This window comes from Equus quagga, chromosome 1, assembly GCF_021613505.1.
Source record: "Equus quagga isolate Etosha38 chromosome 1, UCLA_HA_Equagga_1.0, whole genome shotgun sequence".
NCBI lineage: Eukaryota > Metazoa > Chordata > Mammalia > Perissodactyla > Equidae > Equus > Equus quagga.
The window spans coordinates 64,601,133-64,619,048 of NC_060267.1; the positions used below are offsets into that span (position 1 = coordinate 64,601,133).

The 17,916-nt window shown below is 37.1% G+C and overlaps 1 protein-coding gene across 3 annotated transcripts in view; it reads right to left on the reverse strand.

Moving 5' to 3' along the window:
• The window catches only part of ERP44 (endoplasmic reticulum protein 44), a 75,832-nt gene that overhangs the window by 34,700 nt on the left and 23,216 nt on the right, over nt 1-17,916 (reverse strand). For 2 of the 3 annotated variants that reach the window (XM_046673504.1, XM_046673494.1), the window contains exons 2-4: nt 12,642-12,714; nt 10,744-10,783; nt 6,498-6,613 (exon numbers count right to left, since the gene is read on the reverse strand). In XM_046673504.1, the coding sequence (XP_046529460.1) occupies nt 6,498-6,613; nt 10,744-10,783; nt 12,642-12,714 (229 nt within the window). The remainder of the gene's footprint in view (nt 1-6,497; nt 6,614-10,743; nt 10,784-12,641; nt 12,715-17,916) is intronic. The other variant, XM_046673511.1, reaches the window with a different exon arrangement.

Genomic DNA, 17,916 nt, shown 5'->3' on the forward strand with positions numbered 1-17,916 from the left:
TATATATAAATATATATAATTCATAACAGACATCTTTAGTCATTTTTCTATAGAAATTGGATGAATTCTCAGTTTTTATGAGAAATCCAATTTAAATTACTTTATTTTGACCTTCCAAACACTACAGTTACCTGGTAAAAGCTATATACTCGTGGGTTACAGTCTAGCTCCCTTTACTTACTACGTAACCTTGGTCACTCACTCAGCCTAAGTCTTTCAGGGTCTTCATCTGCAAAACATGACATCTCCAGCTCTCTGCACGTCCAGTGTTCATTCTCACCGGGGAAACTTCACAGCTACTCCTCCTTCTGTCTGAAACACTCTTCTTCCTCTATTTCCCTTAAAAATCTCTATTCTTCCTCCAGGTCTTGTCTCATTGTCTTGGAGAGGACTCCTCCATCCCTCCAGGCTCAGACAGACTCACATTCTCTCAGCCCACCCAAAACCTTCCCTTCACAACAGTTATCACGATGAGCAGTTGTGTATCCACTGCTCTTGCCTGTCTGGGTGTGTCTGGTTCACTGCTGTATCTCTAGAACCTACCATACTGCATTACAAAGGGTAGGAACATAAGAAAAATTGATAAATGCATGAATAATACTATTTAACTCAAGGGGTTGTGGTGAAGATAAATGAAATAATACATGTAAAATCATGCCTAAATCCACAGTAGTTTTTCCTGTTAATTTGACTAGAAACTTTGTGCAAGAACCTTTCCCAGAAGTAACACTGTTACTTTGAATGGAAGGTCTGGGTGACACAGTGAGTCAGAAGCAAGGCAGGCAGACTAAAGTATAAGAGGGCAGGACAGACAGGCTGCCACAACTCCAGATGGGTGATTAATAAGAATGTGACATTTGTGGGCAGGACAGTATCTTCATTCTGGAGTCACCTTCTGCCGTTGCTGGGAAGCTTCATATAGATCTTCTGCCTGACAGAAACTAATCCTGGAGCAGCAAGGAGATACACTTGGCTGGAAAGAATATTGTAAGGAAATTCAGACCACAAGAAGAAAAACTGTTTTTATTTGCCTACGATATAATTGTCTAAGTAGAAAATACTATGGGATCTACAAAAAACTTATTAGAACTAATAAGTACCAGTATACAAGATCACTATACAAAAATCAATTGTCTTTCTATATATTTGCAATGAACAATCAGAAATTAAAATTTAAAAATCAATTAGCATAAAAACATAAGAAATACTTAGGAATATTACATCTCACAAAAGATGTATAAGAGCTAAGAAAAAACACTAGACAAATCCAAAATGAGGGACATTCTACAAAATACCTGACCTCAAAACTGTCAAGGTTGTGAAAAAAAAGGGAAAGAATGAGAAATGGACAGATGAGAGGTAGCTAAGAAGCCCTGATAGCTAAATTCAATGTCCTGGATCTTAGAACAGAAAAAGGACATGAGTAGAACAAATGATAAAATCTGAATAAACTCTATAGTTTAGTTAATAGTAATGTACCAGTGTTAGTTTCTTAGTTTTAACAAATGTACCACGGTAATGTAAGATGTCAACATTAGAGTAAATTGAGTAAGGAGTATAGAGGAACTCTCTGTATTATCTTTGTCACTTTTCTGTATCTCTACAATTATTCCAAAAATAAAAAGCTTATTTCAAAAATATCATCTGCAATAGCTTCAAAAAAATACTTAAGGATAAATCTGACAAAGATGTGAAAGACTTGTAGACTGAAACATTGCTGAAAACTGTAAAATATTGCTGAGAAAAACTGAAAAGACCTAAATAAATGGGGAGATATACAATGTTCATGGATTAGAAGATTCAATGTTGTCAAAATGACAATTCTCCATAAATTGGCCCAAGGATTCAAAGTAATCCCAATTAAAATCCCAGCAGTCTTCCCCCCACCCCCCCAACTTTGGCTAGAAATTAACAAGTCAATTCTAAAAGTCATACAGAAATCCAAAGCAACTACAATAGCCAAACCACTTTGAAAAAAAATATATAAAGTTGGAAGATTTACACTACTGACATCAAGATTATTATAAAGCTACAGTAATCTACAAAGTGTGGTATTGGTGTTAACATAAACAAACAGACAAATCACAGATAAGAGATCAACAAAAACATAGCAGAAAATCTCTGTGATCTTGGGTGAGGCAAGGATTTCTTAGATACAGCATTGAAAGCATAATTCACTTTAAAAAAGGATAAACTGGACTTCATTATAATTAAGAATATATGCCCTTCAAAAGACACTCTCAAACGAAATTAGAGGTTTCACACTTCCCGATTTCAAAACATATTACAAAGCTACAGTAATCAAAACAGTGTGGTACTGGCATAAAGATAGACATATAGACCAATGGAATGGAACAGAGATCCCAGAAATAAATCCTCACATATATGGTCAAATGATTTTTGACAAGGGTGCCAAGACCATCCAATAGGGAGAGGATAGTCTCATCAACAAATAGGGCTACAAAAGCTAGATGCCCACATGCAAAGAATGAAATTGGTTCCTTACCCTGCACAATATAAAAAAATTAACTCAAAATGGATAAAGACCTAAACATATGACCTAAAGTATAATACTCTAAGAAGAAAACATGGGAGCAAAGTTTCATGACATTGGATTAGCAATGATTACTTGGATATGAGACAAAAGAAGAAGCAACAAATGTAAAAACAGGTAAATCGGACATTAAAATTTAAAACTTCTATAAAAAGAACATAATCAACAGTGAAAAGGCAGCCTATAGAATGGGAGAAGATATTTGCAAATCATAGAACTGATAAGTGGTTAATATCTAGAATATATGAAGAACTCCTATGATTCAACAATAACAAAAAATAACCTGATTTGAAAATGGGCAAAGGACTGGAACAGGTATTTCTTCAAAGAAGATATACAAATGGCCAAGAAACACATGAAAAGATGCTCAACGTTACCAATCAGTAGGGAAATGCAAATCAAAACCACGATAGGTAGCACCTCACACCCTTTAGGATGGCTATTATCACAAAAACAGAAAATAACAAGGGTTAGCGAGGATGCGGAAAAATTGAAACCCTTATGCACTGCTGGTGGGAATGTAAAACTGGTGCAGCTGCTATGGAAAACAGTATGACAGTTCCTCAAAAATTAAAAAATGAAACTGTCATATGATTCACCAATTCTACTTCTGGGTATATATCCAAAAAAACTGAAAGCTGGTCTTGAAGAGATAATTTGCATAACCATGTTCACAGCAGCATTATTCACAATAGCCAAGAGGCGGAAATAACCCAAGTGTCCATCAACAGATGAATGTATAAACAAAATGTGGTCTATACACACAATGGAATATTATTTAGCCTTAAAAAGGAAAGAAATTCTGACACATGCTACAACATGGATGAACCTTGAGGACATTATGCTAAGTGAAATAAGCCAGCCCCAAAGGGCAAATACGGCATGATTCCACTTCTATGAGGTTCCTAGAACAGTCAAATTCATAGACACAGAAAGCGAAAGGTGGTTGCCAGGGGCTGGGGGGAAGGGGAAATAGTGCGTTGTTGTTTAATGAGTACAGCGTTTCAGTTTTGCAAGATAAAGCTCTGGAGACCGTTTGTACAACAATGTGAATATCCTTAACACTACTGAACTGTACGATTAAAAATGGTAAAGATGGTAAATTTTATGTTCACAATTAAAGACACCCTTAAGAGAGTGGAATGGGAGAAAATATTTGTAAATTACACATGTGAAAAAGAACTCATATTCATAATATATAGAGAGCTCTCAAGACCCAATAAGAAATTATTATACCTGTAAATAATTTGAAAAATATGTTAAATTAAATACAATGACCACATCAAGTGTTGGCAAGAATATGGAACAACTGGAACCCTCATACACTGTTAGCAGACATGTAAAATAGTACAAATACTTTGGAAAACAGTCTGCCAGTTTCTTAAAAGTTAAGTATACACCTACCATATGACTCAGGTATTTCACACCTAGCCATATGTCCAGGATAAATGAAAGCTTATGTATAAAGAGTTGCTCCTGAATGTTCATAGCAGCTTTATTTGTAACAGCCCTAAACTGGAAACAAACCAATTGTCTTGTCTGTCAATAGGTGAACAGTTAAACAGCCATATAATGGAATGCCATCCAATAATAAAACTGAATGATACACACAACAATCTCAAAAGAACCATGTTGAGTCAAAAACAACACCACCACCAACACACACACAGAACACACAATGTCTGATTCCACTTAGACAAAATCCTGGAAAATGCAAACTAATCTACAGTAACAGAAAGCTGTTCCATGGTCCCTGAGGCCTGATGGGAGGACAGAGGGACCACAAAGAAGCACGAGGAAGACAGATATGTTGGTATCTTGATTGTGACGACGGTTTCATGGGTATATACACATGTCAAAACATTAAATTGTATAAACTTGTGCAGTTAAGTATATCTCAATAAATCCCTTTTAAAAAAATCAAATCCTACCAAAGAACAATCTGCCTAATAGGCATTTCTCTCCAGATCACAGGATTCTTAAGGTCCTTCCAGTTCAAAACCTCTACAATCCAACTGGCACATAAGGGATTACCCAAAATATAGTCTAGTCTGTCTTACAATCTCTAAAGAGAGAGTGGAAAATGTGAATAAACCATCAATAAGGATTTCAAAATGTCACTTTTAAAAACTGAGGAATTACTCATCAAGGAAAAAATATTTAGAGAGAATGCACAATGTCTCAGATGTTAACTCTCATTAGTAAAAAAATAATTTTGTAGATCTCTCTGGTGTATCAAAAAGCATCTGAACTACAGCAAGTTACTCCCATAAAAAGAGAACTCGGTTACTAGCCATGATGCCAGATTTATCTCAAAGGTAAATTAATCTGTTTAAATGATAGAATAAATGGTACTTATGGTTCAACAATAGTTATTTTTCTTCCCAATGACTGTAAGCTTGAGAGCATAATTTCAGATTTTTTGGTTCAAATTCAGTGAAAGTAGGGACTACTGTATGCACTGTAATGTGTAATTAAATACATGAAGAATAGAAAGATCTGAGACGAGAGCCCACATGAAAACCATCACGTTTCCCCGTTAGCGAAAGGTGGGAGGAAAGATCCAGAAAGCCGTGTGGAAATGCAGTCCATGCTTGCACTGACAACCTTTTATCACTCCCTTCATCCTATCCAGCTGTGAATCTCAGCAGACAGAAACGTGGGGTATGGCTTGTAAGATTCTGAAATGCTTTGCTGTTAGCCTTTTCTGCCCAGCACAGAGTTTTACCAGTAAATCCCAAAAGTGTTTGTTGAATTGAACAGAAAAGAAGCACAGAGACCTGTGAAGGCGTTTGGTCAGGAGATCTGGATTCTACATCTGGCTTGGCTAGACAGGAAGTCGTATGACATTGGTTAAGCCACTTTATTTCCATTTCCTTATCAGTAAAATGAAAAATTAGTGCACACACACGAATCCTAATTGTCAGGTTAAGTGAAAAGGACAAGAAATTTGCAGAATGGGAGAGTTCTGTATTCAGGCCAACTTACCAATAATTCCAATGTAACAAGCTTTTCACGAGCAAGCTCTGTCTCCCAGAAACTGTCAGATGCTTGAGATTCAGAGATTAATGAGTAGTTTGGTCTCCACTTAAAAGGGAGTGTTAAAAATAAAGAAAAGAAAAACGTTCCTGCCTTTGAAGAACTGACATTGCCACTGGTGAGACAACTAAGACACAATGAACCAGAACTAGAAAATGCAGTGAGTTTGGCACCAGGAGAGAGGAAAGTTCAAGTGTAACGGGAGCACTGAGGAGGAAACTCCACTGTAAGCTCACCTGCTCAAGTCAGAGAAATCTGCCACGTGTACAGAAAACCAGGAGGATTTTACAGGGGATGCTCTACTGGGACAAGCAAAATCCAAGAGGTGGGCTTTTAAGAGAGTCTAACCTGAGTTTCTCAACACTCTCAATAATTAATCAGTAATTACAGCTCAAAGATAGTCTAAGCCAATCTGAGTAGAATCCTTTATATAACAGAAAGACAAAAATCTGAGATTGTTTTATCTGAAATGACTACAAATGGTATTTCTGCATGATTCTAAAACTAACAGAAATCCATTTTTTCCTAAAGCTATATTTCAATTTTATTGATTGATTTTGGTATTTGCTTTCTTAGAAAACACTGCTAGTTAGGATTTACTGCCTACAGGCTTGCCCTACTTGTTAATGAAAAGAATAAAAACAAAAACAAATTTTTAAAACCCTTCACAGAGGCAAAATGGAAAGCAGTGTTTTAAGTACAGAAAGATTAAATATTAACATTTTAACCAAGGTCACTCTTTTTGGTTTGTTCTCTACTTACAGCATTTAAAAAAAGAAAAGAAAAACATGTGTGCATGCATTTGTATTTATATTTGAGTGTGTGTGTGTGTGCGTGCCTGCGTGTGTGTGTAGGACACGTGGGGAGAGGAGAGTTTCTTCGTACTTCCTACTGAGGTACTTACAGTGCTGATCACAATCAACTCTGGCAAACACTACTTGATTTTCATTTGGATATTCTTCCTTAATGACATTGGAAGCTTCTTCAAAAATTGGATGCAACATCTGGCTGAAACGACACCTATGCATAGAGAAGGATACCAGTTAAAACTGAAAAGCAGAAGCAATAACACCTCATTTCAGTTATTATTCACTGATATTTAGAATACGTACGATAAACAGATTTTGAGACAATCACATACTAGTTAATTTACTCACGGATCCTGATGTCATTCACTGGAGATGAAGACCATTTTAAATTCAAAGACTGTACAAATTAAAAGATTTTGGTTTTTTCTTAAGAAAATGGCCAACGTTATGGAGCACACAGCTAAGGGTCTCTCACCGAGGCCATGAAACAAGTGTGAAATAAGCCATCTAAGATGCCTCTACTTGGACTCGTAACTACTAAGACCTGAACATTTACAAAGGAAATCAGCTTCCTCTAAATAATGAACTAATTTTAGACTACTGTACAAAATTTTTAAAATGGTAAGTTTATTGCAAATATTAGACCAATTCACCTGACTAGCTCAATCAAATCTTACAGGCAAGTTAGTATACTAAATAAATAAGCTGTATGAAAAGGATATATAGTATATAATGAACTGTTTCCCCCAAAACTTACTCTAGGTTAAAATGGGCTTTTGCATCTATAAACATATTAAATATACTAAGTCCAGGAGCAAAATTTTAAATTCTTAAACAAGATTTCCCGTCCATGTTTCCTTGTCTGACCTTTCTGTTTATTTTGTTTTTACTTTTAAAAAAGGGCACAAACCCCACAATATTCCAGAAACTTGACACTTCTGATTCTGACTGTCCCTTAATCAGACCAACCATTTCACAAATATATGTTGTGGGTCATTAAAGGGACCTGATAAGAAAGAGGAGAAGAATCAGATGAGCAGACAACAAGCTGGGTTAGAACGGTCATTCTCATACGAAAAACGTATTGGGTATCTGTTAACAAAAAGCAAACAATAATTGCTACTATGGCTTCCAGAGCCCTTCTCCACTAAGAAATTTACTTAAATGAAGCCTGTGAACTCTTTAACCCACATGTGATTCGGTCATACATATTAACTATGATTCAACAAAAATATCATAAAGCCTGTGAAAGGATGCCCACTTCATACTTCCTGCCTGTTTCTTTTGTATGTATCTCTTCCAGCCCACTCCCCTGACTTCCTAAAGAGAGGTCCTAGAGTACATGAAGGAGACACAATCTCTATCTTCAATCTCATGCTTTCAAGTGGCTCTCTCCTCTTTTAGCATTCTTAACTCCCATCTGGGGTAGGTGGGCGGGGTCTGTGGACATCAGGGACCATGTCTTACTGGACTACATATTCTAATAAGCATTTCAATAAATGTCTGTTAAACGAATAAACTGATAAACTAGAGGAACTGGAGAGGCTGGGATCACAGGTGTGTGGGTTCTTAGAGCTTGCTGAAAATGGGGTGCCGGAGGACAGAGAGGCAAGGGCTGGGGATTGGTCACTGGTTTCTTGAAGAATTAGGAATATGGCCTAGTAAAGAATCAGAGGGCAGGCTTCTGGCTTAAGAGCAAGGTAAAGACATACATTAAGGGCTCCTTCTTTCTGGATTGTCCAATTTGCTGCCCGGGAAGCATTTAAGTACATTTCATCTTTAAACAGATCAGTTTTAATACCAAAAGGTGAAAGGAGAAGATGAAATAAAAGCTCAACTGCAATATTACTGCACCATCATACAGCTGAATCCACACATACGGAAAGTTACAATTATAAAAGTGACGTAACAAAAGCAATACATCTATTAAAAAGGCCTGAAGAGTCATCTGAATCCAATCTCCAATCTAGTGCTTGAACCAACCCTTTACAAATCAATCAAATGGGTAAAAGTCTTCACAGGGACAATTTCGGAGCACTTACTAACATGATGGGGGTGGGGGGAGCGGGGGGAATTAGCTTTGGAGTCAGACATACCTGAATTTAAATCTCAGTTCCACCAACTTACTAACCATACGACCCTTCTGAGCCACAATTTCCTCAACCTATAACAGAAATTATAATACCTACCTGTGGGGTAGTTCTGAGCATTAGAACAATGCATGTGAAGAGCCTGGCACATAACCGCATTATTAAGTACCTGCTATGATTTATCACCCTCTGAGGTCTATCAGTATTTTTAGGCAGTTCTACCAGAGAATCCTTCCTTAAACTATGCCACATCCGTAACTTCCAGAACTCAGATGCTAGCCTTTCAGGCCACACAGAGTAAGTCTACGTCTTGTGGCCAATTACCTAAGTTTTTTCAGTTGAATAAAAGAGTACTAATTCATGAACAACTCAAGGTATTCTTTGGGTAATATGTTTTCCCAAATAATTGTAATTAGTCCACATTTCCAATCTAATTTTTGCAACAAGGTCAAAGGCACGTTCTAGTTCTCTTTCTTACCACACACAAAATCCCTCAACAAGAGAAGCATGTTCTAGTTTTAGCTCTGCCACAATCTAGTCAGGTAACCTTGGCAAAACACTTCACTCCTCTAGATCGTGGTTTTATCTTTAAAGTGGATTGGACTAGATAATCTTCTACCCAATTTTGTGGCTATTGTTACATCTGGACAATCTTAAGTTACCTTGGAAAATGCTACCTTTGTTATACATTTTATAAATGCTATTTTCTCTGTATATCTTCAACATTTTACTGATGTTCTTTAAATACCTTTACTATATATCATTCACAATAAATATTTATTATGTACTTATCTGCCAAGTATTATGCAAAGTGCTTGGGGATTAATACTGAAAAAAAATAGTTATGGTAACTTTTTACAAAGCTAACAATGTAGTGGGGAGGCACCAACTAAATTATTGCATACAAGTATTATGATTGGGTAAATATGAGATGCTATGGGAAGATACAAAAAGGGTTCCTAAGCTGACTTGAGAGCAAGGGTAGGGATACTCATCTAGGAAGGTGACCTGAAGAAAGTGGCACCTAATCTAAGACTTGAAAGATGATTACAACTTAACTAGGTAAATAAATGGGTGAGAGAAGAGCGATCTGTTCAGGCAAAGAAAATATCACAACTAAAGGTCCAGTGACAAAAGAGTAAAGAATATTACAGAAACTGAAAGATATTCAGTATAACTAGAAAAGAATGTGGGAGTGGAGAGAGGCAAGACATACAGCTGTAGAGGTAGGAAGGGACCATGTCATCAGGAGACTTCTAGGCCAAGGTAAGGGACTTACCTAAAGGTAATGAAAAACCATGTAAGAGTTTTAAGATGAGGTGTAAACTAATCTAATTTGCACTTAAGGAAAAACCACTCTGGCTTACTTTGTATAGAATAGAGCAGAGACACGTAAGACGAGAAGCCCAGGAAATAAATGAGGAGACTGTCACAGGAATCTAGGTGAACCACAGGACTGTGGCCTGACGTAGAGCAGCCGCAAGGAGGAGGCAGTGAGCCTAAAAAGGTCAAATACGACACAGAGTGCCTAGCAATAAGGATTATGCGAGTGTTTCAAACCTCTCTCCAGCTGAAGTGCCCTTCTTCCTATCCCCATGTCACATTCATTACCATCTACTACATATTATGCCCTTGTTCTAGACTCTGGGAATACTGAGTAAGACAGTATCTCAGCCATCAAAGTTTGTTTGCTAGGGCACAAACAAAGATAAAAGACAAAAGGATGTAGTAAGAAAAAGAAAGTGGTACATAGGGTACCATATGAACACAGAAGACAGATGCTGATTGGGAAGGGGAAAGGAATAAAGGCTTCCTGGAAGTAGCAGCAGATGGTATATGTTAAAAAATGTCAACATTATTGTTCCTTCTAAACTTGCCACACCCAAATGCTCACCTTCAAACACTGGAAAAATACAGAACTGCATGAGGTACTCTGTGTGTTTTTGTGTGTGTATGTGTGATATACACACATGAGATATTTTGGGTTTTTATGTTACCTGCTTTTATTTTAAGATGTAGGATAATGCAATCAGATATATTTCTCTCTTAAAATACAAATGCTCACCAAATTAAGCTACTCTATTTGTGAATGAGCCTTAATTTAACTGATTTTGTTTATGGAACATGGTCTCACAAAAGAAAAAGGCTTCCCCACTCATCCCTTTCTAGCCCAGAAACATTCACCTTTAGCAAGTTAAAAAAAAAAATGATGCAACCTCCCCCTCCCAAAAATAATAAGATTATTACTTACCAGTCAGCATAAAAATTTACTAAAGCAACATCAGCATTGTCTGAAATTGAAAAACAAAACCAAACAACCTAAGTTATTTGTGTCGACATAATTTTGACATAATTAAAGACTTAGTTTTCGTCATGGTCTTTTCCACAGTAAAGGTCCTCTAAAAATACACAGTAACAATTAAGTTACTTCTCGCTCACAAACCCATACATAGAATCATGGACGGCTTACGAAATTTGTGGGAGTCTCTCTTCCTTTTTTCCTATATCCTTCATGTTTATACTTTCACCAAATGAATAGAAAATACAAAAGGGGAATCAAACCCAGACCAGGCAAGTAAGCTACTCTCTTGCCACTCTCATAAAAAGTCAAGTGGAATGACCTGCACTTTAATAACCTATTTTTTCACCTTCCATATTAATGCGTAAGTGAGAAGTAGCTCTTCAAATAAAATCCTATTTAACAGAAAAGACCTGTCTAACCAAGCCATTTCGAAGTCTCAGATGTCCCACCTAAGTGCAACAAGTAATCTGCAACTAACAGCGTTGCATAAGATGCACTTTTTCTGGTTCCCATCCACTTAAGTTATTCTCTGTTGCAAAAATAACTTAGTATCATTTGCATATCCAGATGTGAAGAGGTGAGAAAGATATATTTGTTCTTTTCGCCTAAACCTAATACAGAGAAACTTAGATAACTCCTCAAGTACTCACAAAGATATTCTAGAATTTGGAAGATGAAAGGAGTGAGAATGATATGTCAGTTTCAACTTTCTTCTTCCTTTTTTACCTTCAAAGCCCTTTTTATCCACTTGCCTATTCACTCTAAAGGAGTGGTTCACAAACTGTGGTCCCCGGACCAGAAGCACCAGCATCGTATAGGAACTTGCAGAAATGCAAATTCTTAGAGTCAGTCTAGCAGTCACCATCAGAAACTTGGGGCCAGGCCCAGCAGTACAGATATTAATAAACCCTCCAGGTGATTCTGATACGTGCTAAAGTTTATAGAACCACTGCTCTACAGAAATCTCATAATGCGGGAATAGACTTTTTAACATTTAAAACCAGTTCCAAGGACACAAAACAATATATGCTGCTCAATGAATAACACCTTATACCTCTATTCTTTTTGGTTTTGTTATGCTCAAACCAGTGGTTGAAATGGAGCGCTTTAAAAAAATCATTTACGCACTTTGTACATTTTCTTAAATCTCCTCAGTTGTGATTTCTATCAACCACGTCTTCACCTTCCCTCCAGTACTTTTAAAAGCAAGAAATGTTTCCCCCAAGTTAATTCCATCTACAAATTGTCAGCAAACAAAACATTCACTAAAACACTTTTTGAACTTAACTGGACCAATGACAATAAATGAGATCAGGTGATTTAGTTAAAAATTTAAAAAGACCAATTCCTCGGCTGCGTCCTAAGGTCATTAACATTCAGCACTGCACAGTGGAAACGGCTGGCCTCTAAGTAGGCTTTAGCAAAATACTTCATGAATTGTTAACAGTGGAATTTACAAGAAGGTAAAGAAATAAAACAAAACCAAAAGTTTACTTCACTTGTAACACAGGAAAGCAGACTTCGCTTACCAAAAACTTAAAACCAAAAGTCCTTTGTTAATTCAGTGCACCGTGGAATCAGTCAGAATGTCAGCTCGCCAACTGTTCTAGATAACTGAGATTTTACTTTGTTAATTCAGTGCACCGTGGAATCAGTCAGAACGTCAGCTCGCCAACTGTTCTAGATAACTGAGATTTTACTTTGTTAATTCAGTGCACCGTGGAATTAGTCAGAATGTCAGCTCGTCAACTGTTCTAGATAACTGAGATTTTACTTTGTTTCTGTATATAAACTAACTCTTTATAGAGAAGGAAGTGTACTTTGTTTAAAAATATCAAGGTACTTACTTAAAATGTCATCTATATTCTCTGTATCAAGACTTGTTATTTCAGTTGTTACAGGAGTAAAAACCCAAGTTACCTGGAAATTTAAAAAATGTGAAATTGATAAATGTTTCCACAAAAGGCAAATAAAGCATAAAGTCTAAAAAGGAAAAGAAAATTTATGAATAAAGTTAGTTCCACCTGTTATTTACAGAATCATCCAACAACTGGTTTTAATCTTTACTATCTCCTCTAACCCTTCGCTAGGTCAGCGAAATAGAAGTACAACTTCTCAAGCCTGGAAACTGGTCAAATAAGGCTTCTTATACTTCCAAATATATAAAAGAGATTGTTTCTAAACAATTAAGAAAATTGAGAATTTACTCACTCTGTTAAATTAATACTTTCAACAACTTCATCTTTATGGCGCCACAAGAAAAAAATTGCCAAATTATTATCAGTTTTGAAAGAATATAAAACCAAAGCTACGTTTGCTGATTCTATCCCCCCATGTTTCTAAGACAGAACAAAATAATGAAGAAGACGATTCAAGAAAGACTCTTCAAATTGTGAACCAAAAGCCCTTCTTGCCTCATCTTCACTTACTGGTGATAACAATGTAAGTGAGAGGCTTATATTAAAAAGAGAACAAGAATGTTTTGCTTCCACTTTAACATGTCTGAACCATAAAGTGCACATTTATCAAAGAAAATCTCCGTTTTCTAGTTGCAAAACAAAGATACAATTTTAAACTCAACTATCAACTGTTTACTTATTTTTATATAAGTATATTTTATTTTTAGGTTCCATCTTTAACAGGCTACATGGTTTGATGTCTGACAGTTTTTTGTTCAAACCAGAGTTTGCATATGGAAATTTATTCAGTGAACCGTTGCTTTTTAGTGAGTGACAACTAACGGCAGGCCCTGATCCAGGTACTGAAGACTACTCCTTCACCCACCCGTTTCACGGACACTTTAGTACTCAGAACGGTTGCAACTCAAAAATTTTATAATTCACCAATTCAATTTCTAATGGTATAAAGAGACGCATTGATGCTGGTATGAAAATAAATCCCGCTAATTATTTGAAATGTTTCTATAAACTTATTCTTTTCTTAGAAGAAGCCTAAGAATAATATGTCTTATTTTCAAGTTAACATAATAGGGTAGCCAATAGCTGGCTACTATCTGCTAGCAACCAATAAATTCTACTCTCTTGAAAGTAAGACAGATAATTTAAAATCCCTGAATATTTGACTTATATAACTAATTCCATTATTTTCAACACCTCAGAAATTAACTGGAAAGATCAGACTTCCTTCACTAATCATTACTTACTATCCATATCTCAGTTAACAGATTCTTTCCTCATCAGTGTATGATCAGCTCTAGATAATTGTGTAACCTGTTAAAAGATAAACTGAGGCATATTAAAATTTTTAAGACTTTATTGGAGCAAAAATCAATTTGAATCAGGTAGCATCCAATCTAACAGATAGAAGGGAGGCCCAAGGAGCTGTACTAAATGAAAAACTTTCATAGGCAGAAGGGAATGGGAAGAAGGAAGTTACACTAGGCAAAAAAGCAGGTTGGTTACTGCAAAATTACTTCCCTGTAGGGGATGGCAGGGGTGTATCAGGCAGGTTACCTAACTAGTGCTGATCAGGCGATTCCTCATTGACTGGTTAAGATTCCATTTCTGGGGCAGCCGAAACTGTAAGTTGTCTCGGGTTGGTGTTATGGGGCTTAGCATAAGTGACTCCATTTTGGGCCTGTTGTCTTGTTTTTAACAATCCAATTATATTAGTATAGCAAAAGTTTAGAGTGGATTGTGTGAAGAAAAATTCAAGATGATAACACAAAAATATTATCAAGGGGCTGGCCCCGTGGCCGAGTGGTTAGGTTTGTGTGCTCCGCTGCAGGCGGCCCAGTGTTTCGTTGGTTCGAATCCTGGGCGCGGACATGGCACTGCTCATCAAACCACGCTGAGGCAGCGTCCCACATGCCACAACTAGAAGGACCTAAAACGAAGAATATACCACTATGTACAGGGGGCTTTGGGGAGAAAAAGGAAAAAAATTTTTAAAAAAAAATCTTAAAAAAAAATATATATTATCATCAAGCAACGAAGCTGATCATTATCAAAGTCATTAATAACCTGACAGTCATTTATAGAGTGTCTACTAGGTACTGAGGGCACATGCATGAGGTGTGCATGCTCTGCCTCAGGAGCTCTCACACCAGTGGTGACGGTCAGGAGGGGAGGAAGATGCTAAACACAGATATAATGGTCTTCAGCTGTCTAATCCAAGAAAGCCCACTTTTGAAGAGCAAGTTATCGCCTATCAAAATACAGAGAAGCATATTCTAAATTTAATTGCTTTTAACTTTGAAACACATGGCAAAAATATTTACACGCTAGGTAATGACAAAAGAGAGGCATCAGTCAATTTGGCTGCATTAATAGCTAATTATTAGTTAAGAAACATTGTGCTAAGCAGCATGCAACTGATAAGACGTGTGGAGCGAACAGCTGTGTGGAAGAGGGCCCACAGCAAGAAAACCGTCACTGACCCAACAATCTCTCCTCCCTGAAGGAGATAAAGGCGGCGGCTGACCATTAACATTTCTATTAATATGCAGTGTGAAGGGAAAGACAGGTTGTTTATTTGAATTGTTAGCAAGCTCCACTAGTCTGGCAAATTGTTTCTTTTCATGTCAGCCCTGGGCGGAAACAAGATTCTCCTGGGGAAACATCTTTATGTGTCAAATGCTATACTGCTTAAGTAAAATAAAGACGAGTAACTCTAAACCAGGACAGGAGAAGGGTAATCGTTAATTTAATTTTTTTAAATTTAGACTTGAAGTAAACTTTTAAAGTTCTTTTTTAAAGAAACAACAAAAGCCTACATAGAAATTTTGAATAGAAGATCTTAATAGTCATGGAGAATATAGCCTCTAATGGTGGGATATTTAGACAACATATGTAAATAAGCAGACAAAAACTTATGAAATATTTCACAAATTGGTCATTCTCTTCAGTTCATTAACTCATTTTGAACTTGCCAAGAAAACTGAGAAGGCTCTCCAATCATCTCCTATAATTGATTGGATAATTCCTTCCACATGCATTTCTTGACTAAATATTAAACATTCCAGTCTGAGGTTGTCTAGTGAAATGATCTTACATAAAAGGCACATCAATGAAATGGTAAACACTGCACCCAAATTCATTTTAAAAAAAAATAAGTGACAGGCTAGATTTAAATAGGAGCTTCTTCAGCAAGAATATTTTCTTCCATCAGATGATTTCTTAAAGTTGAGATATCTTTGGAACTAAAAAGCTTTTCGTTCCTTTAAACTTCCCTGTATCCTCCATGACCACCTGACTGGCTAGCGATGCCAGTGCCCTGGCTGTATTTCCACAGCACTTTTGAAGCCACCCAGCAGTCAGTCGCTTTTCTCAAAACAGGCCCCAGAATTGTTCCGCTTCTTCCTCTTTGTGTACATGCTTTTCTCTCCTGGAGTGTTCTCTTCTCCACTACTGCATAATCAATCCTTCAAGGATTGATTCCCTCCTCCATGCAGCTTTGTCTGGTTCTCCTAGTAGAAAACGACTTTTCTTTCTCATAAACCTGACCTACTCCATGGGGATCAAACAAGGGAAACTGTAGGCTAGGGAAATGGAGTTACTGCGAAAATAAGACTCTCTCTAGATTAGACATCAAGTTGAAACAAGATATAATGAAAAGCTGATTACATGATAAAAAGAAAGTATTTTAGAAATAAATTTTGGAAAGACATTTTATTAAGCACTCTCTCTCAACGTTAGGTCAAACTCTAATTGTCACAATATTAACATATATACTGCTATAATACCAGAACACACAAAACGCTCTGGTACTCAGTGCAAAGGCCAAGAGCTATTCCTCTTCTGAAAAAACATTAACTGAACAAAACAATAATCCAACAGGATCTTCTTCAGAAGTATGAACTCACAGCAATAACAACACATACTGGAAATGAACTATTAAAGCTTTTCTGTTCATAATTTTTAAAATAAATAAACTTTCCTAGAACATTAAGACCATTCGCGTATACCCTTAACAGGAACTACTACGACACTCCCTGAACTGAATCTCTCCCTTCAATCCAACCTGCCCACACAGGCCAGACCAATCTTTTCAAATGCTGCTTTGCATATATCAATTCCTCTGCCCAAAAAAACCCTCAAAGGCTTTTCATTGTCTACAGTATAAAAGCCTAATTCCACGGCCTGGCATTTAGGATCATTCACAAACTAGCCCACACTTGCTTTCCCAAATCACATCGTACTGCTCCCCATCCCTATCCCAGACTCCAACCACCACGAACTCCAGCCAGAGGAACCACAGATTCTAACTGGCCACACACTCCAGCTTGCTTGAGACAAACCCAGTTTACGCCTGTTGCTCTAGAATATTAATAGCACCGCCCCTTTCAAAAGAGTCCTGGCTAGGGCAATAAGTTATATAGTGACCCTCTTTGCAGTAGACCCTTAGCAACTGAAAGTAACCGTAACAAGCTCTTCACAAATTCTAAATTATTAATAAGCATATAACGTCCTTCCATATCATATACAGTAAAATGAAAAATGTAATGAGAGTGAATCGAGAAGAACAAAGATAACCAAGACGTGAGTGCTAAACCAATCCCTAGCCTCACTCACCGAGTTAAACACTAGGCTCTTAGCAAGGGAATAAAACAGTAACTCAGAAAAACTACTACACGACCCTTCAAGGGTCACTCACAAATGGTCCAAATCCGGTAAGTTACAAATCCACGAATGCAGACAGTCTACAGCAGCTGCAATTCCTAAAATGTGTCTGTTTATTCTCCTGCCTCCATACTTTGCTCACGCAGTTTCCTCTGCTCAGAGCAGCTAGGAAAACCTATCTAGTTTCCAAGACCCAATTCAAAAGCTGTCTTTTCTACGAAGCCTTTCCTGATGGTCCCAGACAACAACGATTCATTTCTCTCTCCTCGGAAGCCCCAGAGCACCTTCGGTAGGGTGTTAACACATGATCTGCACACAGGTTATCTGTGCTACCCTACCTCAAGCAGGAGACTCTGCGTACCTTGAAAGGAGAGCCTGTGCCTTATTCAAGTTGTATCCCACAGATTACTTACTACAGTACCCTATTTGTATACAATAAACACTCAAATCTGTACTAAGTGAAAGAATAGAGTATGTTAATACACTAACAATTCAGAGGGAGAGCACTGGAGGTGAGAAATGGGGGAACAGCCAACAAATA